At 43.4% G+C, this 22255-nt stretch overlaps 1 protein-coding gene across 1 annotated transcript; it reads right to left on the minus strand.

Moving 5' to 3' along the window:
- Positions 1-2400: 2400 nt before the first annotated feature.
- On the minus strand, positions 2401-21925 carry LOC128583844 (cytochrome c oxidase subunit 7A-related protein, mitochondrial). The gene is made up of 3 exons (XM_053588468.1): positions 21784-21925; positions 6102-6233; positions 2401-4828 (listed from the first exon to the last, which is right to left on the minus strand). Exons 1-3 carry the CDS (start codon positions 21853-21855, stop codon positions 4688-4690), a joined length of 345 nt encoding a protein of 114 aa, XP_053444443.1. The 5' UTR covers positions 21856-21925; the 3' UTR covers positions 2401-4687.
- Between the last annotated feature and the right edge of the window lie 330 nt (positions 21926-22255).

The following is a 22255-nucleotide window of genomic DNA, read 5'->3' on the forward strand; positions in this document are numbered from 1 at the left end:
TGAATTCTTTGATGTAGCCAAAACTAAACTATAACTAAAGGTCATGTCATCATCTAGTATCACAATTACTTCTTTATCAACTGACAACTCAGTTGATTCAATTTTATTAAAAGCAAGGACTCAGAAAACTTCTAAATTGCTAAAGGATTTGTCACCCAGTTATTAGAGTCACATAGTTCCTCAGTGTTACAAGTATTTGTAATTATCCCTATGTGTCCTAGAGATGGCTTTTACACTCTAATACCCCACAGTCTGACTAAAACAGCTGAGGGTGTGCCTTCCTTCCATGGAGTACAAAACATCGTAAAGGACTCCTTAAGCCAGGTGTGTTCTCCAGCAGCTCAATTTCAGGAAGTGTAACGGAAGCTGAGGAATTAAAACTCAATTCCCTTCTTAAACTACCCTTATCTAGGTACCCCATGCCTTCAGACCACTGTTGTAAAGGCTCGGACTGCACTTAATTAGCTTCATGGGGTAAACCACATGACCTGGAGGAGACAATGAGAGTGACTGTCCCTCTGTTAACAGTGTTTCATCCAGACAGCATTGACAAAGGCCAAAACTGTGAGAGGGACGATGGTCACCCCCTGGGTAAACCAACCAGGCAAGGGTTCAAAGTAATGTGCTCAGGAATGATCCTAACTATGAGAATAAAGTGAAAGGTTCTCAACTATCAGTTAAGACCCAAGAACAGGACAGCCTAGGCTCCTTCACTGCATCTGCCCACACAGCCTTGCACAGAACAGTTGACTGGCCGGTGGGGAACAGCAGGACAGCCTAGGCTCCTTCACTGCATCAGCCCACACAGCCTTGCACAGAACAGTTGACTGGCCGGTGGGGAACAGCTGACTCAAAATGGGCCAATAACATTCTCTCCTAGAATTTAGGGCTAGTTACCAGTAGCTGGACAACCATTTCCTACCTATGTGCAATCAGAAACAGAGAAAGCCAGTCTACAGAAAGAAAATTAAACAGCTGCCCAGCCAAAAGAGTGACAGAAAAGACAACCACCTTGGTCCTTAAAGGTGGCCCATGAGGCCCAGCTTCACTCAGGCTCCCACATAGAAAATCCCCATTTCTGGCGGCGCCTGTGGCTCAGTGAGCAGGGCGCCAGCCCCATATGCCGAGGGTGGTGGGTTCAAACCCAGCCCCGGCCAAACTAACAAAAAAATAGCCGGGCGTTGTAGCGGGCGCCTATAGTCCCAGCTGCTCGGGAGGCTGAGGCAAGAGAATCGCGTAAGCCCAAGAGTTAGAGGTTGCTGTGAGCTGTGTGACACCACGGCACTCTACCCGAGGGCGGTACAGTGAGACTCTGTCTCTATAAAAAAAAAAAAAAGAAAATCCCCATTTCTGCATCCGCATAGGTGATAAGGCCATCACGTAATCATGAAGGATTCCTGACAAAAATGTTTAACCTGAAACTAATGATGAGACAGACAAATTCAAGTTAAGAGATGTCCTACCAAAAAACCTGTCTGGACTCTTCAAATAGGTAAATATCAGAAAGAGCGAGGGAGACTGTTGTGGATAAAAGGAGACCAACGAAACATTAACAACTAAATGCAATGTATGATCCTTGACTGTATCTCAAACCCAAAGCAAAAAAAAAAAACGAACTATAATTGCTAGTGAGAAAGCAATATAGTACAGCTGAGTTGGAGACAGTCTGGCAGTTCCCTAAAAAGTTAAACATAGAGTTACCATATAACCTAGAAATTCCACTTCTAAGTATATACCCAAGAGAAATGTCCACATAAAAACTTGTTCACTATTATTCATAGCAGCAGTATTCATAATAGCCCCAAAATGGAAGTAACTCAAATGTCAACAGATGAGCAGATAAGCAAAATGTAGTATGTCTAATCAAATATTATTCAGCCATAAAAGGAATGAAGTACCAATCCATGCTACAAAGTGGATGAACCTCAAAAATATTTCACTGAGAAGTCAGTCATATACATCACACATTGGATGACTCAAGGTATATGAAATGTCCCAAAAAGGCAAATCCAGAGATGTAAAGTAGGTGAGTACTTACCAAGGCATGGGGGTGGGGAAGGAGCATGATTGCTTACGGATTTCTTCTTAGGGTGATAAAAATGTTCTAAAATTGATGGTAGTAATGGTTATACAAGTGAATATAGAAAAAAACCAATGGACTGTAAACTTTAGATGAACTGTATGGTATGTGAATTATATCCCAAAAAGCTGTTATTTTAAAAAACACTACTATAGGAGGCAAGGCAGGAGGATCACTGGAGCCCAGAGCTGCTGTGATGTCACTATACTCCAGCCTGGGCAACCCAGTGAGACCTTGTCTCAAACATACACACAAACCCACACAATTACAAAGAACACATTATTGGGAAATCTGAAAATAGACTATGTATTACATGGGAGTTCTATTATCAATGTTAACTTTATTGAGTTTGACAACTGTATTATGATTATGAAGGAACATGTCCTGACATTTAGGAAATACCTGCTAAAAAAGTTATAGCTGATTTATCATAATTCCATAACTTAAACTTAAAAGAAGATTCAGCTAAAACTGCATGTATGCATTGTGGTTGCCCCAAAACATCAAAGGTGGAAATATAGTGATAACTGGTGACCTAAGCAAAGGATACACAGGTGCATATTCTACTATTCTTACAGTTTTTCTATAGTTTGAGATTTTCCAAACTTGAGGAAAACAAAAGAAGAATAAAATTTAGGGTGGCACCTGTGGCTCACTGAGTAGGGCGCCAGCCCCATATACCAAGGGTGGCAGGTTCAAACCCAGCCCCAGCCAAACTGCAACAAAAAAATAGCTGGGCATTGTGGAGGGTGCCTGTAGTCCCAGCTACTCGGGAAGCTAAGGAAAGAGAATCGCCTAAGCCCAGGAGTTGGAGGTTGCTGCGAGCTGTGATGCCACAGCACTCTATCAAGGGTGACAAAGTGAGACTGTCTCTTTAAAAAAAAAAGAGTAAAATTTAAATTTGTACAGATATATGAATAAGGGTTTCCTAGCTGTGAGAATGCCATCTTTAATCACCATATAGTATCCTCACCACTGTTTTTTGCTATGTCAAGATTCAGACCATCACTTTATATATAATAAAATTCTACCTTTTTTCAGCATTGGTGTAAGGTTAAGTGAAGCCTACCAATCATGACAGCATTGGAAATTAGTGTCTAAATAAATTGTGCATTACAGGCACAATTCACTAAGGGGCAAACAGATTTTTTTATTAAAGAACCATACAGGCAGGGCACAATGGCTCACACCTGTGACCCCAGCACTTTAGGAGACTGAGGAGGGAAGACTGCTTGAGGCCAGAAATTTGAGAATAGCCAACACAGTGAGACCCTGCCTAGCTCTACAGAAAAATCTTTAGCCAGGTGTGATGGCATGTGCCTATAGTCTCGGGTACTCAGGAGGCTGAGGCAGAAGGATCGCTTGAGTTCAGGAATTCAGGGCTGTAGTGAGCTAAGATTGTTCCACTGCACTCCAGTCTGGGCAATAGAAGACTATCTCAAGGAATAAAAAAACATATATATACATATATAGTAATCATCAACATGCTATTAGGCTCCTACTACTTGACTGTGAGGAACCATTTTGTAAAGATTATCTGGAGTCTAATTAAAAAGAAAGAAATTAAACCAGGGTATAAGATGCCTGAAAGGTTCCAAAATTATTCTGAAAGGTCTTTTTTTTTTTTTTTTTTTGAGACAGAGCCTCAAGCTGTCACCCTGGATAGAGTGCCATGGCTTCACAGCTCACAGCAACCTCCAACTCCGGGGCTCAAGCAATTCTCCTGCCTTTGCCTCCCAAGTAGATGGGACTAAGGTGCCCATCACAACACCCAGCTATTTTTTGTTGCAGACATCATTGTTGTTTGGCAGTCCAACTGGATTTGAACCCGCCAGCTCAGGTATATGTGGCTGGTGCCTTAGCCGCTTGAGCCACAGGTGCCGAGCCTGAAAGGTCATTTAATTTAAAAGAACTTCAAACTTTAAATTTTTCCTTCATGCATTTATTCCACTATCAAAGTAATTATAATTTAAAGCCATAACATTTTAAAAGATAAAGGAGAATTTGTGGCACAGCCACATTAACAGACAACAGTCTAAAGTACAACACTAAACAGGTGGTCTCTGTTCCCACGGTGGAATAAATACACAACTACACATACAATTTCACGAAAGATCTGAGATGAGGCAAAAAACCCTTTAAATTGAACTGCCCAACAAATAATTGCTATTAACATTTTACTGCAAGATGGAAAAATCCCCTAAGTGACCACTAACTCGAACCCTCATTTCATGCACCTGACCTTGGCATCTGTCTCCCTTCCCTGGTCACATCCAAATCCAGAAAGCCTTCTGCACTCCATGCTCAAAAGTGCAATCCTAAGTCCCTGAGGTTCTCAACACAGACTGATGTTAATGACCCCATGTGCAACCTTCATCCAGAACCTCCAGGGAAATCAGGAGCACAAGCACAAGAGCATAGTGTCATTTCTTTAAACAATAGTTTTAACTGTCAAATGAGCATTTCATAAACCAAAATATTGTCTTCATATCTTTGTTTTTCTTGCAAAACAAATAGGTCATCCAAGTAAAAAAAATAATTTTAACAGAAATAATGAAAATTCAAAGGGTTTATGCCAAAAAGCAAACCAGTCCTCTGCAGCCTAACTCATTTGTTTTTGGGTTGTGAAGCCATGTAGAGGGCGATCAGGCAGTAGATGGTCCCTCCCACGGTCAGCGCCATGGTGGTCCTGTAAAGCATTTGGTCAGGCAGGCCTCGTTTCAGGTGGACAGGCACACCGTCGGATTTCTTGAAAGCAAAAATTAACAAGGGCAAGGTTGATAAGAAAAAGATGTTACAATTTTAGGCTAATAAAGAACAGATCTGTCTACTCTGCAACTAATTCATCAATACACTGTAATGGGAAAAAACCCTAATCCACCAGAATGCTAACTAAAACACTAATATATTTTCTACAGCTGAAGCTCGTAAATCCAAAGTCATCTCCAAAATGCAGCCTCAGGGAACATGGATAACAGATTCCAACTTTCTAAGGCATTTATCACGTATACTGCTTAATTAGGAATGGGGCGTTGGGGAATTTTTTAAAATGCAAAGGTAATCAGCAGCTAAACAGAAGTACAAGCACAAGAAATGTTCTCCATCTATTTTTACATTTAGTTTGGTTTCTGAGTCAGGGCACATGAGTTCAATTAACAGATTCAAGTCCATTTTGAATTCAACAGCCTTCTTTATGTTCAATAATCAGACTCCAAAATATGTTTATTACTTTTCAGTATCCAAAATTCCTCCCCACTGCATCTTCAAGACTCTAAATGCCCTCTCAAATCTTGTCAAATAAAAAGACATTAAAACTGATCAAAACAAAAGTATTCTATCCCCAAGACAGATCTGAATTTGGACATATGTTGGGGAGCATGAGAGAAGCTACCCAAGGCAATAGCTAAAGCAGGCACTTCCACTCCAGTGGCATCCGAGAATTGGTCAGGTCACTAACTTCTCGACAATTTGTAGGGAGATTAATCATATTTAAAACTACAATTCTGGCTTCTCTCTGTTGATCAGCAAATCCAAGAGGGCCTGCTCTACTTCCAGCAGCAATGAATTTTGTTTTGTTGTTGTAAAACTCTGTCTCAAAAAAAAAAAAAAGAAAGAAAGAAAAAGAAAACAAGAAGAACAAGAAAGAGGTTGAAAAGTAATAAACTAGATTTCGACTCAGTTTAGGCCAGATCATGTCTGTAATCCCAGCACTCTGGGAGGCTCACATAGGAAAATCACTTAAGGTCAGGCATTTGAGACCACCCTGGGCAAGAACAAGACCCCATCTCTATTAAAAACAGAAAAATTTAGCCAAGTGTAGTGTAGTCCCAGCTACTTGGGAGGCTGAGGCAGGAGGATCAGTTGAACTCAAGAGTTTGAGGTTGCAGTGAGCTATGAAGATGCTACTGCACTCCAGCCAAGGCAACAGAGCAAGACTCTGACTCAAAAAAACAAAGACACAGTTTCAAAAGGGATTTTTTTTTAAGCCTTTTTATTTCACAGGCTTAGTATCTTCCCTTACCTGGAAAAATTTCTGCAGCTCTGGAACCTTGTTTTTCCCAGCATAATCATATGCAGTGGAATCGGAGGTCAGTTTAGTAGGTGTGGCAAATATGATAGGTGGTGCCTCTGTGGAAACCACAGGCTTTAATCCCTGCAGAAAAAAAGGAAAACACAAATTGGAAAAAATTTTCAAGGAACAGACTGTCTGAAATAGTGGAGACAGCCATTCAACCATATGCAGCAGAAGGAACATCTTCCCAAGTCTGCATTCAAGCCCTTTAGTTGGTCTTCAAAATTTTGACAAAACACCCCAATCCACTTTCCCAGAGCAAACCCTGTCAAGAACTCCCTGTCATTGAGATTGGGGTGTAGGGCAAAAAACAACAAAAACAAAGGCCTAATCTGAGCTTCCAGAAATATCCATTGTCTGGGCAAAGCCCATAGCTCAGTGGGTAGGGCACCAGCCACATACACCAAGGCTGGCAGGCTCGAACCTGGCCCGGGCCAGCTAAAACAGCAATGACAACTACAACAACAACAAAAAATAGCTGGGTGTTGTGGTGAGCGCCTGTGGTCGCAGCTACTTGGGAGGCTAAGACAAGAGAATTGCGTAAGCCCAAGAGTTTGAGGTTGCTGTGAGCTGTGATGTCACAGCACTCTACTCAGGGTGACAGCTTGAGACTCTGTCCCAAAAATAAATAAATAAATTTTTTTAAAAATACCCACTGTCTCTGTCTTATTACCAAACTAGTACATTTATAATCTGTTATGAACTTTCAATTAAATTTCATAAGGGAACTGCCTACCCCTTTTTCTTCTAGATAATCTATGTATTAATATGGAATGTCTAACCCTCCAGTGGACTTGAGAAACTTTTCCAGACACACAGTATAGACACACAGTATGCATAGAAACATCCCAATTGGGCCAGGCAGTGGCTCATGCCTGTAATCCCTGGACTCTAGGAGGCTGAGGCAGGTGGAGTGCTTGACCTCAGGAGTTCGAGAGCAGCCTGAGATCCCATCTCTACTAAAATAGAAAATAAACAAGCCAGTTGTGGTGGTGCACACCTGCAGTCCCAGCTACTCATGAGGCTGAGGCAAGAGGATCACTTAAGCCCAAAAGTTTGAGGTTGTGGAGAGCTATGACGCCTTGGCACTCTATCCAGAGCAACAGAATGAGACTCTATCTCAAAAAAACCACAACTCAATCTGGAAGAACCATAATGGTTTAAAAATAAAAAAAAATTAAAATACATACACACGGGCGGCGCCTGTGGCTCAAAGGAGTAGGATGCCAGCCCCATATACCACAGGTGGTGGGTTCAAACCCACCCCAGCCAAAAACTGCAAAAAACATAAAAAATAAAAACAAAAGTATAAAGTAACTGAACTGTCCACCAAAATAAAGCCCCAAGTTAAAAAACATATAATAAGAGAGGGGATAGTACTGACACATTCTACAACATGGATAAGCCCTTAAAACATTGTGCAAGTGAAAGAAGACAGTCACAGAAGAATGTATGATTCCATTCATAGCTAAGTCCAGAACAGGAAACTCTAGAGACAGAAGGTAGAGTAGTGGTTGTTCAGGGTGAGGCAGAGGGGGCAAAAGGAGATAATAGCTAAAACAGATTTCCTTTTGAGGTTATGAAAATGATCTAAAATTGGGCGGCGCCTGTGGCTCAGTGAGCAGGGCGCCGGCCCCATATACCGAGGGTGGCGGGTTCAAACCCAGCCCCGGCCAAACTGCAACAAAAAAATAGCCGGGCGTTGTGGCGGGCGCCTGTAGTCCCAGCTACTCGGGAAGCTGAGGCAGGAGAATTGCCTAAGCCCAGGAGTTGGAGGTTGCTGTGAGCTGTGTGACGCCACGGCACTCTACCGAGGGCGATAAAGTGAAACTCTGTCTCTACAAAAAAAAAAATAAATGATCTAAAATTAATGGTGGTGAAGATTGCACATATTGTAAATACACTAAAAACTACTGAATTGTATACTTAATTGGTCAAATTGTATGGTATGCAAATTATATCTCAATAAAGCTGTTTGTTTTTTTTTTTTAAAGAACCTAGCTCAGTGCCCATAGCACAGTGGTTGCAGCACCAGCCACATACACCAAGGCTGGCGGGTTCAAACCCAGCCCCAGCCAGCTAAACAACAATGACAACTACAACAAAAAATAGCTGGGCACTGTGGCAGGCGCCTGTAGTCCCAGCTACTTGGGAGGCCGAGGCAAGAGAATCGCTTTAGCCCAAGAGTTTGAGGTTGCTATGAGCTGTGATGCCACAGCACTCTACCAAGGGCGACACAGTGAGACTCTGTCTCAAAGAAAAAAAAAAAAAAAAAAAAAGAACCTAAGAGGAACTTTGGATTTTTTTTTGCAGTTTTTTGGCAGGGGCTGGGTTTGAACCCGCCACCTTCAGCACATGGGGCCAGTGCCCTACTCCTTTGAGCCACAGGCACCACCCAGAATTCTGTTTTTTTATCTGAAGGAATAAACCTACAGTGGCAAATGATTCTCCAGAATAACCTACAGATTAAAATAAGGAGGTAAGGGTGGCGCCTGTGGCTCAGTCTGTAGGGCGCCGGCCCCATATACCGAGGGTGGCGGGTTCAAACCCGGCCCCGGCCAAACTGCAACCAAAAAATAGCCGGGCATTGTGGCGGGCGCCTGTAGCCCCAGCTACTCGGGAGGCTGAGGCAAGAGAATCGCTTAAGCCCAGGAGTTGGAGGTTGCTGTGAGCTGGGTGAGGCCACGGCACTCTACCGAGGGCCATAAAGTGAGACTCTGTCTCTACAAAAAAAATAAAATAAAATAAGGAGGTAAGAGTTAGAAAACAATAAAACCACTTTTATATTAAATTCTAACTAGAAAAAAAATGTTTTTAAGTTGGAAAGCAGAGTTCAATCTCAGCCTCTTCATTTTACAGACAAATAAGGAAAACTCTTGCCCAAATTAAAATAGTTATCAGTCCTCTAATTCTTGTCTCTCAAAGAAATATAAATTATAATTGGCACAACCTATTCTAAACATCAGATATTGAAGACCCTAATGTCATTCTCACCAGGTAGGCATTAGGATCAACAGGGCAACAAAAAAAGTATTTTAGTAAACTTGGTTTGTTTCTTCTGACACAGGCCAGTAAATGAGAATGAGCCACAGCCTATTCTCTGTAATGTATCCACTCATTCAATGTACATTACTAACCACTCTGTCCTAGAAATGCACAATGAATAAAATGGCACGAACTCTGCCATAACAGATATTGTTATGGAATAACAGCAGCTAATATCTATGTGGTTCCTGTTATGTGCTCAGCATCATGTTCAGCATTTTTTGCATCCATTACCTCATTTTTTTTTCTTTTTTTTTGAGACAGTCTCACTTTGTCATCATCAGTAGAGTGCTATGACGTCACAGCTCACAGCAACCTCCAACTCTTGGGCTCAAGTGATTCTCTTGCCTCAGGCTCCCGACTAGCTTGGACTACAGGCACCCGCCACAATGCCCGGCTACTTTTAGAGACAAGGGTCTTGGCTCTCCCTCAAGCTGGTCTCAAACCTGTGACCTCAGGCAATCCATCCACCTCAGCCTCTCAGAGTGCTAGGATTATAGGCGTAAACCACCACACCCAGCCTCCATTACCTCCATTTAATCCTGATAGCAACTCTAGGGAAGTATTATTACTCCCATTTTACAAAGGAGAAAACAGGATCAAAGAAGGTAATTTTACTAAGTTCACAGAGTGAAATTTTTTTTCTTTTTTTTGAGACAGAGCCTCAAGCTGTCACCCTGGGTAGAGGGCCATGGTGTCACTGCTCACAGCAACCTCAAACTCCTGGGCTTAGGAGATTCTCTTGCCTCAGCCTCCCAAGTAGCTGGGGGACTACAGGTGCCCGCCACAACGCCTGGCTTTTTGGTTGTAGTTGTCATTGTTGTTTGGCAGGCCCAGGCTGGAGTCGAACCCGCCACCCTTGGTGTATGTGGCTGGCACCCTAGACGCTTGAGCTACAGGCGCCGAGCCACAGAGTGAAATGTTTTTAAAATTCAAGACTCTCTAATGTCCAGAGCCCTTTTAAGTATTCCACTACTCATGCCCCACCTTTCCAATTATTGCTTAAAAACAAACCATTTAAAGAAAAAGTTTGGGAAGGTATTTGCCACATTCAGTAATTTAACACTCAAAACAGAAATCAAAGACCTCTATTTGTATTGGAGAATGTTAGACACTCCTTTATAACATTCTAGGAGCTCACTGTATTTTCTCCTTGAAATGATCATTTCCCCTCAAATGCAAAAATTTTTTAAACCTTTTCTACTAAGCATCTGCAAAAATGGTTTGAAAATAAATTCATGTTCTGACAGGACTAATGTTGAGTATTTTTAGAAGGGATTAAACCTAACTGCTTTGTGTTTGCTCACCCATCCAGTGATTCAAAAGCACAGCAAAGTTTTTAAACAGTATACGTATCATCTGAAAACAGGAATTATCAACCATCTCAACATCTTTAAATAATCCCATGTTGCAATTTACAATTTTGTTACAGTTTAGAACATAAGATTAAAGTTACCTACCCCAAAGCAGAAAGAGGGACGGAGGGAGGGGGGTTGAGGGAGGGGGATGGGGCCTTGGTGTGTGTCACACTTTATGGGGGCAAGACATGATTGCAAGAGAGACTTTGCCTAACAATTGCAATCAATGTAACCTGGCTTATTGTACCCTCAATGAATCCCCAATAATAAAAAAAATAAAAAAAGTTACCTACCCCATTACCTTACTCCATCAATTATTATGAATTGTACATTCTCCAATTTTAAATGCTTTATTTTAATAACTTTATAGTCAGTGTAAAATCCTAATTTCTGCTTTGTTCATAATCTTTTTTCCAGATTTCTACAATATTAACTGTCAAATTTACTCTTCGCAATTCTGTAAATGAGGTATTATTGGCCCATGTTGCAGATGATTAAAACAAAGTTCAGAGATTCCATGAGGAAGGCAAAATTCAAGTTCACCATGTTTGTAAAGAGTGGCCCAGTGTGGTGGCTCACGCCTGTAATCCTAGCACTCTGGGAGGCTGAGACAAGAGGATCCTTTGAGCTCATGAATTTAAGGTTGCTGTGAGCTACAGCACTCTACCAAGGGTGATAAATATTGTAGAAATCTGTCTCAAAAAAAAAAGTCACCTCTAAAGCTGCCATACATATAGCAAATGGAAAACTGTGACTAAATGTACTTTTATTTACAAAATATTACAAAATTTAACGAAGAGGTAGCCAACATGTAGAGAATATTTTAGAAATACTTGGTAAAATTCTGTAATGAATATTTTACAAAATAAAGGTACTTTAGCTACAATTTCCTATTTTCCCAGTGTATGGCAACTTTAGGGGTGACTTTTGGGATGCCTTGTAGTATATCACACTATCAATAATTCAACTGTCTTGGCCAGAAAGGTAAAGGATATTAATATGGTGGTGAAGTACTTCACCTACCCATCAAAGATTTAAAAGCAGGCGGCGCCTGAGGCTCAGTGGGTAGGGCACCAGCCACATACACCAAGGGTGGCAGGTTCAAACCCAGCCCGGGCCAGCAACAATGACAACTGCAACAAAAAACATAGCCAGGCCTGTGGCGGGCGCCTGTAGTCCCAGCTACTTGGGGAGCTGAGGCAAGAGAACTGCTTAACCAAGAGTTTGAGGTTGCTGTGAGCTGTTACGCCACAGCACTCTACCGAGGGTGACATAATGAGACTGTCTCAAAAAGAAAAAAAAAAAAGATTTAAAAGCAGCCAACATTCCCACTGTTTCAAGGCAACCAGATCACCTGCACTAAGCTTCTCAAGAGTGCACTCAGCTGGGCACCTGTACCTCAAGCAGCTAAGGGTGCCAGCCACATACACCAGAGCTGGCGGGTTCAAACCCAGCCCGGGCCTGCCAAACAATGATGACAAATACAACCAAAAAATAGCTAGGCGTTGTGGAGGGCACCTGTAGTCCCAGCTACTTGGGAGGCTGAGGCAAGAGAATCACTTAAGCCCAGAAGCTATGATGCCACAGCACTCTACCCAAGGTGACAGTTTGAGGGTCTCAAAAAAAAAAAAAGGCATGCACTTGACCAAGAAACTTTATTTATAGGAAGCGTTCTAGTGTAAAGCCTTTTCACCTATGCCAGCAGTTCTAACCTGTGGGTCATGACCTACAGGAACTGTATTAAAGGGCCACGGCATTAGGAAGGTTGAGACCCACTGATCTATACCTTTTCCAGAACTACAGATGCCCCAACCCTCAACATATTTGAGCTTCAAATATGTTCCTCCCCATCTCAATAAATTACAATACCATCCTTCCTACTCAGGCCAAACCTTAGAATTATTTTTATCACCTGTCATTCACACACTGCAAATCTTTGTGGCACTACCTTCAAAATATATTTGGAGTCTGACCACTTCTCATGTATCTTCATCAATCTACACTCTAGTCTGAATTTTTACAACAGTCTCCCCACTTCCACCATTGCCTGCTGCTCTGCAGTATACTCTTAAATACAACAAGCAGTGATTGTATTAAACAGAGGATGTTACTACTTAGCTCAAACCCTTCCAAGGGCCTCCTTTGTCACTGAGCAACACCCAGAGGTCTTCTGGCCTTCAGAGCTCTACTAGATGCATCCCCTTCTTTGCCTTCCTTACATCGTTCTCTACCTCTTCCCCAGTCCACTGAACTAATTCTTAAAGCCCCCCTCTCCGCCCAGGCACAGAGGGGTAGTTGTCCCTACTATAGAAAGTATTAGTAATACTTTAGTAATACCTACTAGAAAGCTATTCTCCAAGTATCCACATGGCTTGCACACTTACTTTTGTCAACTCTTTGTCCATAGGTCACCTTCTCGGTGAGACTTTTCTGACCACCCTTTTTAAAACTACATGTCGTCGGGCGGCGCCTGTGGCTCAGCGAGTAGGGCGCTGGCCCCACATGCCGAGGGTGGCGGGTTCAAACCCAGCCCCGGTCAAACTGCAACAACAAAAAAAAATAGCCGGGCGTTGTGGCGGGCGCCTGTAGTCCCAGCTACTAGGGAGGCTGAGGCAAGAGAATCACGGAAGCCCAGGAGTTAGAGGTTGCTGTGAGCCGTGTGACGCCACGGCACTCTACCCGAGGGCGGTACAGTGAGACTCTGTCTCTACAAAAAAAAAAAAAAACTACATGTCGTCCCTCTTACTCCACGAACAACTTACCTCCCTTTAGTGCCTTATTTTGTTCCATGTCACTTATCACCATCTAACATACTATAAGCTACTTTGTTTACTGTGCCTCCCCCAACTACAATAGAAGCCTTCTGAGGGCAGGATTTTGGCATATTTTGTTCACTGCTCTAATTTACCTACCCAAGACTTAGAAAAGCAACTGTCATAGACAGCATATTCAGTAAATGTTTGTTGAACATATAAATAAACTAAGGAAGACTATAGCTTTACCACAATACGGACTTGAATATTTTAGAACCAAAGTTATATAAAATGACACTTGATGCAGAGCCTCCAAAATTCCTGAAGCAAGGACAAAACAACTGAAAGTTGTTCTTAAGATAAGGGGACTGTAAGTCAAGTAAAAATCACAAACTTTACCAGCCAGGAGCGGTGGCTCACGCCTGTAATCCTAACACTCTGAGAGGCTGAGGTGGGTGGAATGCCTAAGCTCAGGAGTTCCGGACCAGCCTAAGCCAAAGCAACCTCATCTCCAAAAGAGCCTGGCGTTGTGGCGGGTACCTGTAGTCCCAGCTACTTGGGAGGCTGAGGCAAGAGAATCACTTGAGCTCAAGGGTTGGAGGTTGATGTGAGCTGTGATGCCATAGCACTCTACTGGGACAACAAAGATGGTCTCATTTAAAAAAAAAATAAAAGGGCGGCGCCTGTGGCTCAGTCGGTAAGGCGCCGGGCCCCATATACCAAGGGTGGCGGGTTCAAACCCAGCCCCGGCCAAACTGCAACAAAAAAATAGCCGGTTGTTGTGGCAGGCGCCTGTAGTCCCAGCTACTCGGGAGGCTGAGGCAAGAGAATCGCGTAAGCACAGGAGTTGGAGGTTGCTGTGAGCTGTGTGAGGCCATGGCACTCTACCGAGGGCCATAAAGTGAGACTCTGTCTCTACAACAAAAAAAAAAAAAATCACTGGTTCGGAGCCTGTGGCTCAAGAGGCTAAGGCACCAGCCACATACGCCTGAGCTGGCGGATTCGAATCCAGCCCGGGCCTGCCAAACAACAATGACGGCTGCAACCAAAAAATACCCAGGTGTTGTGGGAGGCGCCTGTTAAGTCCCAGCTACTTGGGAGACAGAGGCAGGATAATCACTTGAGCCCAGGAGTTGGAGGTTGCTGTGAGCTGTGATGCCATAGCACTCTACCCAGGGCGACAGCTTGAGGCTCTGTCTCAAAAAAAATCACAAACTTTATTTTTTAATATTCACTCTCCTACCTCCAAAATTGCTTGAATGCCCCAATGTTTTCCTTTCCCTCTACCTCTTGGGATTGGGGAAGAGGGTGAAGAAAAAAAAAAATAATCCTCCAAAATTTTAACTTTTTAAATATAGAAACCTATCAACCCTCTCACTCTGATTTAGAACTGGAAACCAGTTTTACTCTGTAATGACTAATTCATTTCTAACAACAAATTAGACATCATCACCTCCATTTCCGTCTGACATCTTACACTCGCCAAGTGCAAATCCACTCACAAATCCACTCAAGAGCTTTCTGTCTCTGTGAAAGGCACAGAACCGTCCTCCCATTCACCAATTACCCTGGAGTTCTCCTGTCCTGGTCCCCAACATCTCTCCTCAGAGAACAAATCCGACCACAGTTTTCTGCATCAAGCTACTCTATAACTTTGTACTCATTTCTCACAAAATTAAGTCCTGACTTGGCACGGTGGCTCACACCTGTAATCCTAGCCCTTTGGGAGGCTGAGGCAGATGGATTGCCTGAGCTCAGGAGTTGGAAACCAGCTTAAGCAATGGGGTCTCTTTTTGTAGAGAAGAAAAAAAAAAAAGCTGGGTGTTGTGGCAGGCGTCTGTAGTCCCAGCTACTCAGGTAGAGAATCACTTGAACCCAAGAGTTTGAGGTTGCTGTGAGCTGTGATGCCATGACACTCTACTAAGGGCGACCAAGTGAGACTGCCTCAAAAAAAAAAAAAAAAAAAGGCTTGGCGCCTGTGGCTCAAAAGGCACCAGTCACATACACTTGAGCTCGAATCCAGCCCAGGCCCACCAAACAACAATGACAGCTGCAACCAAAAAATAGCCGGGTGTTCTGGTGGGTGCCTGTAGTCCCAGCTACTTGGGAGGTGGAGGCAGGAGAATCGCTTGAGCCCAGGAGTTGGAGGTTGCTGTGAGCTGTGATGCCACAGCACTCTACCCAGGGTGACAGCTTAAGGCTCTGTCTCAAAAAAAAAAAAAAAAATTAAATCCTACTATCCTCGTCCTTCATGATCTACCTCCATCCTCTGCAGTCAAACTTAACCTATTCAATGATTCTCCTCTAGCCCGCAACCTTCCTTGATCTCACTGCCCCCTTTGCCTACAATAAATAGACAGAATAAAAAGAAAAATAGTGTTTTTCAACCTTTTTTATTTCATGGCACACTTGAACCTATATTATACTTCTGTGGTACACTTAAATTATGTTGATGAAAAAAGAGTTAAAAAGAATATACTTACTGTGCTTTGAATTTCTTTTGAAAATAATTTTTTTTTTTGAGATAGTTTTACTATGTCACCCTCAGTAGAATGCCGTGGCATCATAGCTCACAGCAACCTCAAACCCTTGGGCTTAAGCCATTCTCTTGCTCAGCCTCTCAAGTAGCTGGGATCACAGGCACCCACCACAATGCCCAGCTATTTTTTTGTTGTAGTTGTCATTGTTGTTTAGCAGGCCAGGGCCAGGTTCAAACCTGCCAGGTCCCTGCTGTATGTGGCTGGCGCCCTAACCCTGAGCCACGTGTGAGCGCCTGAGCCTTAATAAACTTTAAAAATTTTCCCGATACACCTAAGATCTTGTCACAGCATACTAGTGTGCCACGGCATATTGGTTGAAAATCACTGCTCTAGAATATGATTCTGCCATCTTAACTAGGAACTGACCTGCTAGTCATATAGTAAAATATATAATAAAAAAAGTTTCCATTTTTTTTCTTTTTTTAAGACAGAGCCTTAAGCTGTCACCCTGGGTAGAGTGCTGTGGCATCACAGCTCACAGCAACCTCCAACTCCTGGGCTTAAGCGATTCTCCTGCCTCCACCTCCCAAGTAGCTGGGACTACAGGCGCCCACCAGAACACCCGGCTATTTTTTGGTTGCAGCTGTCATTGTTGTTTGGTGGGCCTGGGCTGGATTCGAGCTCAAGTGTATGTGACTGGTGCCTTTTGAGCCACAGGCGCCAAGCCTTTTTTTTTTTTTTTTTTTTTGAGGCAGTCTCACTTGGTCACCCTTAGTAGAGTGCTATGGCATCACAGCTCACAGCAACCTCAAACTCTTGGGTTCAAGTGATTCTCTACCTGAGTAGCTGGGACTACAGACGCCTGCCACAACACCCAGCTTTTTTTTTTTTTCTCTACAAAAAGAGACCCCATTGCTTAAGCTGGTTTCCAACTTCTGAGCTCAGGCAATCCATCTGCCTCAGCCTCCCAAAGGGCTAGGATTACAGGCGTGAGCCACCGTGCCAAGTCAGGACTTAATTTTGTGAGAAATGAGTACAAAGTTATAGAGTAGCTTGATGCAGAAAACTGTGGTCGGATTTGTTCTCTGAGGAGAGATGTTGGGGACCAGGACAGGAGAACGGTTGTGCCTTTCACAGAGACAGAAACCTCTTGAGTGGATTTGCACTTGGCGAGTGTAAGATGTCAGAGGGAAATGGAGGTGATGTCTAATTTGTAGTTAGAAATGAATTGAGTCATTACAGAGTAAAACCGGTTTCCAGTTCGAAATCAGAGTGAGAGGGTTGATAGGTTTCTATATTTAAAAAGTTAAAATTTTGGAGGATTATTTTTTTTTTTCTTCACCCTCTTCCCCAATCCCAAGAGGTAGAGGGAAAGGAAAACATTAGGGCATTCAAGCAATTTTGGAGGTAGGAGAGTGAATATTAAAAAATAAAGTTTGGGGCGGCGCCTGTGGCTCAACGGGTAGGGCGCCGGTCCCATATGCCGGAGGTGGCGGGTTCAAGCCCAGCCCCGGCCAAAAATAAAAAAATAAAATAAAATAAAAAAAAAATAAAGTTTGTACCCTGAGATACCATCTAACCCCAGTGAGAATGGCCCACATCACAAAATCTCAAAACTGCAGATGCTGGCGTGGATGTGGAGAGAAGGGAACACTTTTACACTGCTGGTGGGACTGCAAACTAGTACAACCTTTCTGGAAGGAAGTATGGAGAAACCTCAAAGCACTCAACCTGGACCTCCCATTTGATCTGGCAATCCCATTACTGGGCATCTACCCAGAAGGAAAAAAATCCTTTTATCATAAGGATACTTGTACTAGACTGTTTATGCAGCTCAATTTACAATCGCCAAAATGTGGAAACAGCCTAAATGCCCACCAACCCAGGAATGGATTAACAAGCTGTGGTATATGTATACCATGGAATACTATTTAGCCATTAAAAAAAATGGAGACTTTACATCCTTTGTATTAACCTGGATGGACGTGGAAGACATTATTCTTAGTAAAGCATCACAAGAATGGAGAAGCATGAATCCTATGTACTCAATTTTGATATGAGGACAATTAATGACAATTATGGTTATGGGGGGAACAGAAAGAGGGAAGGAGGGAGGGGGGTGGGGCCTTGGTGTGTGTCACACTTTATGGGGGCAAGACATGATTGCAAGAGAGACTTTACCTAACAATTGCAATCAGTGTAACCTGGCTTATTGTACCCTAAATGAATCCCCAACAATAAAAAAAAATAATAATAAAGTTTGTGATTTTTTTTTTTTTTTTTTTTTTTTTGAGACAGAGCCTCAAGCTCTCGCCCTGGGTAGAGTGCCATGGCATTACAGCTCACAGCAACCTCCAACTCATGGGCTCAAGTGATTATCCTGCCTCTGTCTCCCAAGTAGCTGGGACTACAGGCGCCTCCCACAACACCTGAGTCTTTTTTGGTTGCAGCCATCATTGTTGTTTGGCAGGCCGGGGCCGGATTCGAATCCGCCAGGTCAGGTGTATGTGGCTGGCACCTTAGCCGCTTGAGCCATAGGCGCCGAGCCAATGTTTCCCTTTGAAAAAAACAAACCTATAGGGCGGCGCCTGTGGCTCAAGGAGTCGGGTGCTGGTCCCATGTGCCGGAGGTGGCGGGTTCAAACCTAGCCCTGGCCAAAAAAAAAACCTACAAACTATTTTTGGAAGTGGCTGCACCACTACATTCTAGCCAGAAATGTAAGACTCCCAGTTTCTCTACATCTTCATCAATACTTGTCTTTTTGAGTACAGGCATTCTAACAGATAGGAAATGGTTTCTCGTTTTTTTTTTTTTTTTTGTAGAGACAGTCTCACTTTATGGCCCTCGGTAGAGTGCCATGGCATCACACAGCTCACAGCAACCTCCAACTCCTGGGCCTAAGCGATTCTCTTGCCTCAGCCTCCCAAGTAGCTGGGACTACAGGCGCCCGCCACAACGCCCAGCTATTTTTTGGTTGCAGTTCAGCGGGGCTGGGTTTGAACCCGCCACCCTCGGTATATGGGGCCAGCGCCCTACTGACTGAGCCACAGGCGCCGCCCTCTCGTTGTTTTGATTTGTTTTCCCTAATGACTAAAGACGGTAAGTACTTTGTTTTTTTTTTTTTTTGAGATAGAGTCTCACCATGTCGCCCTTGGTAGAGTGCCCTGGCATCACAGCTCACAGCAACCTCAAACTTTTGGGCTCAAGCGATTCTCTTGCCTCAGCCTCCCAAGCAGCTGGGACCACAGGCATTTGCCACAACGCTTGGCTACTTTTTGTGGCAATTGTCTTTGTTGGTTAGCTGGCCTGGGCCCGGCTCGAACCTACCACCTTCGATGTATGTGGCTGGAACCATAACTCATATGGGCATCAAGCCAATGGTGAGCACTTTTTCATGTGCTTATTGGTCTCAATTTATTTTTGATATAAGACATAGAAAAGGTTAAGAAAAATGCTTTTCAAACAATCACTGGAAAATACCCTCTAAACAATTATTAATATTTGCCATCAAGTTGACTTAAAAATCTCTACCTGTCTGTCGTCCCAGCTACTTGGGAGGCTGAGGTAAGAGAATCGCTTAAGCCCAGGAGTTGGAGGTTGCTGTGAGCTGTGTGAAGCCACGGCACTCTACCAAGGGCCATAAAGTGAGACTCTGTCTCTACAAAAAAAATAAAAATAAAAAAAAAAAATATATCTACCTGTGCTATTACTAAACAGAATAAACTTTTCCATATTAGGTGATTCAATGCATGTTAGGTTATTCACTTTACTTAAAGTTACAAACATGTTCATTTTACAGTTGCTGTTTCCAAGAAAGGAAAAGTTGAAGTACTCCTAATTACCAAAGTCAGAGCACCTCCTTGAAAGGGCTCCTGTCACAATCCCTCTCTGAAATCTACAATTCATATAAAGCCCACATGGTATCACTTCTTTCAACATAACTTAAGCAATCTTTAAATAACTAAGAAGTCTGAATTCTCAAGAGAAACTCAATTCAAAAGGTTCTAGAAATCTGAAAGCCCTGTCTATATCAAACACACGTCAAATTAATCTCTACCCTGAGTGCCAGTTTCATTCCATTATGTCAGTTTTCAGTCCAAAATTTTACTTTTTCCTTACTAGGCAACAAAACCTAGATTATGCTAAAGTTCTAATAAAAGAACATCTATAAACACCACCAGAATAAATTGTGATGGATTCATACAATTAAACCCTACAAAACAGTAAAAGGGACTAATTACTGATATACGTACTATGAATGAAACTCGATAATATATAAAAAAATAAGCCTTACACAGAAGAGTACTATGTAGTTTCATTTACCTGAAGCTCAAAAATAGGCAAAACTATCCACAGTAATAGAAGTCAAAATAAGAAAGGTAGATAGGGACTGACCAGACAGGACCAGGGATGGGGGGGGGTGGGAGGGTGGAGGGTGGGGGTGAGGGGAGGGGACTTCCTAGGGATAATTTAATGTACTGTATATTGCTGGAGAGATATTATACAGTAGGTGTGTTTTTTAAAACTCATCAAACTGTAATATCTAATATCCATGCACTGAAAAATAAACTGTAGAACTAAATATTATAAAAATGGCTATTTGCCCACATAATCTGTAAAAGAAATTACTGTAACACTACTGACCATTCCTTCCTTACAGCTCAAAACAATTTGGTTCCAGTGTCAGTGCACTGGTTTCCTGTCTAATCCTGGACTATTCTTTTGACAAATTTTCCTTCTCCACTCTCATGTTTCTGTAAGCTAATTATGGTCCCACATTTCTTCCCTATATACCACCTAGGTAATCTCTCCACTACAGCTCTACTATGCCCACAAGTCTCTATTAAACTCCATACCTAAAACCCAGTTGCTACTAGGCATGACATATTATCATATGCTCAATGTTTACAAACTCTTAAATTCTTCCCCATCCCCACTCCCAAAAAACTTGCCCTCCTTCTCCTAGATTGAAATCATTCTTAAACATCTTCCCCCTGAGCACTCTGCAGTGTCTCACAGAAATAGGAGACTATAATAGAGCCCGCCTAGACCCCTCACTGTTCCAGTCCAGCTGCATCTCACTGAGCCTTCCTATGCTACTGTTAGGATGAGGAATGAATAAAATGTAACCTCAGACTCGGCTTCTAGAGAATAGCCAAAACTCATCTAGAACCAGCCACCAGCCAAAACTTGCTAGTCACCTGACACACACTTCATTTAATTCTGTACTAAAGTTGCCATGAATGAAACTAAGCTCACAATAAATTAAGTAACTTGGCCAAAGTCACACGTAACGGCAAAAGCCAGGATTTGAGCCCAAATCTCTCTGGCACTCTAAAATCCCCCATCTTTACAACACACAGCTGGAGGATGAAACTCCAATTACTAGAATACTTTTCAAATCACCCAAATAATGGGTCTCTGTCAACCATTTTACAGCTGGGAAAGCGTAACCTTGTTGCAGATAACATCCCAAGCCATTTGAAGGAACTCGTTGAATTTCTCAATCCGGAGCATTTAGCCCCTCCCACCCCAAGGTTTCCCCAGGTGCCATAATCCTCGCTCTCCAATCTCGTACTTGGGTGAGGCTGTCTTTGGGGCTGTGACAAGGGGTGACAAAGGAACGTAGGGGAGGCCGAAAGTCGGACCTCCTCAAAGATGAAAAAGGCCAAACCTCGGGATCAAGTGGGTCACATTCTGGGCCCTGCAGACCCCACGAGCCATCTCTCTCAGACAAACGATCCCGGGGGTCACCTTGACCCGTGCAGAATGCCAGCCCAAAGTCTGCGTAGGGCCAGCCCCACCAGAAGAGCAACTACACCAAAAGGGGTCTCGGTGACACAGCGAGCGAGCTGTTGTTGAGAGACGCTGAGAGGTGCGAGGCGAGGAACCGAGCCGCAAGCAGAAGCTTCCCGCGTTCCAAAGCCGCGAATGCCCGGCGCGGGAGTTCGGGGAGCCACTCCTTCCGTCGAAGCTGGTACGACGCAACCCGTACCTGCGGACTATAGGCGTCCGAAGCCCATGCTCCCATCAACTTCTGCGTGAAGCCACTAAACTTGTAATACATGTCTCCCGGAGCCCAGCTCCCCACATCCACTACCTGCGCGACCGCTCCAGAAAAGGACCCCGCCTCCCCGGCTGTAGTCCCAAGGTTCAGCGCAAGGACCCTGCTCCAAGAGGCGGGCTACCTGGAGATTGCCTGATTTAAAACATGACCTCTGACGCCACATCGAGGAATCAGAAGCCGTGTTCTCAGGACCCTAAAGACAAAACTAGCCCTAAGCAAGTACAAAAACACACTGTAGCTGGGTCTGTAGAAAAAACGACGTTCTTTCCTTCTCTTATTTCTATTCGGGCAGAACCACGACGTCTCAAAAATGCGCAAGCGCCCCACGGACTAAGCCCGGCGTTTGAGGCGCTAGGTTAGACCCGTGGGGCGGGCCCTGGGCGGGGCCTGTTGCGGGAGG

This window comes from Nycticebus coucang, chromosome 4 (assembly GCF_027406575.1).
Source record: "Nycticebus coucang isolate mNycCou1 chromosome 4, mNycCou1.pri, whole genome shotgun sequence".
Lineage (NCBI taxonomy): Eukaryota > Metazoa > Chordata > Mammalia > Primates > Lorisidae > Nycticebus > Nycticebus coucang.

Excerpts from the sequence above, each read along its gene's own strand:
- LOC128583844 (XM_053588468.1), bottom strand. The coding sequence starts at position 21,855 with ATGTATTACAAGTTTAGTGGCTTCACGCAGAAGTTGATGGGAGCATGG. Across the intron at positions 6,234-21,783 it reads CGGACGCCTATAGTCCGCAG|GGATTAAAGCCTGTGGTTTC; the intron begins GTACGGGTTGCG and ends TTTTTTCTGCAG. Across the intron at positions 4,829-6,101 it reads AGCTGCAGAAATTTTTCCAG|AAATCCGACGGTGTGCCTGT; the intron begins GTAAGGGAAGAT and ends TTTGCTTTCAAG.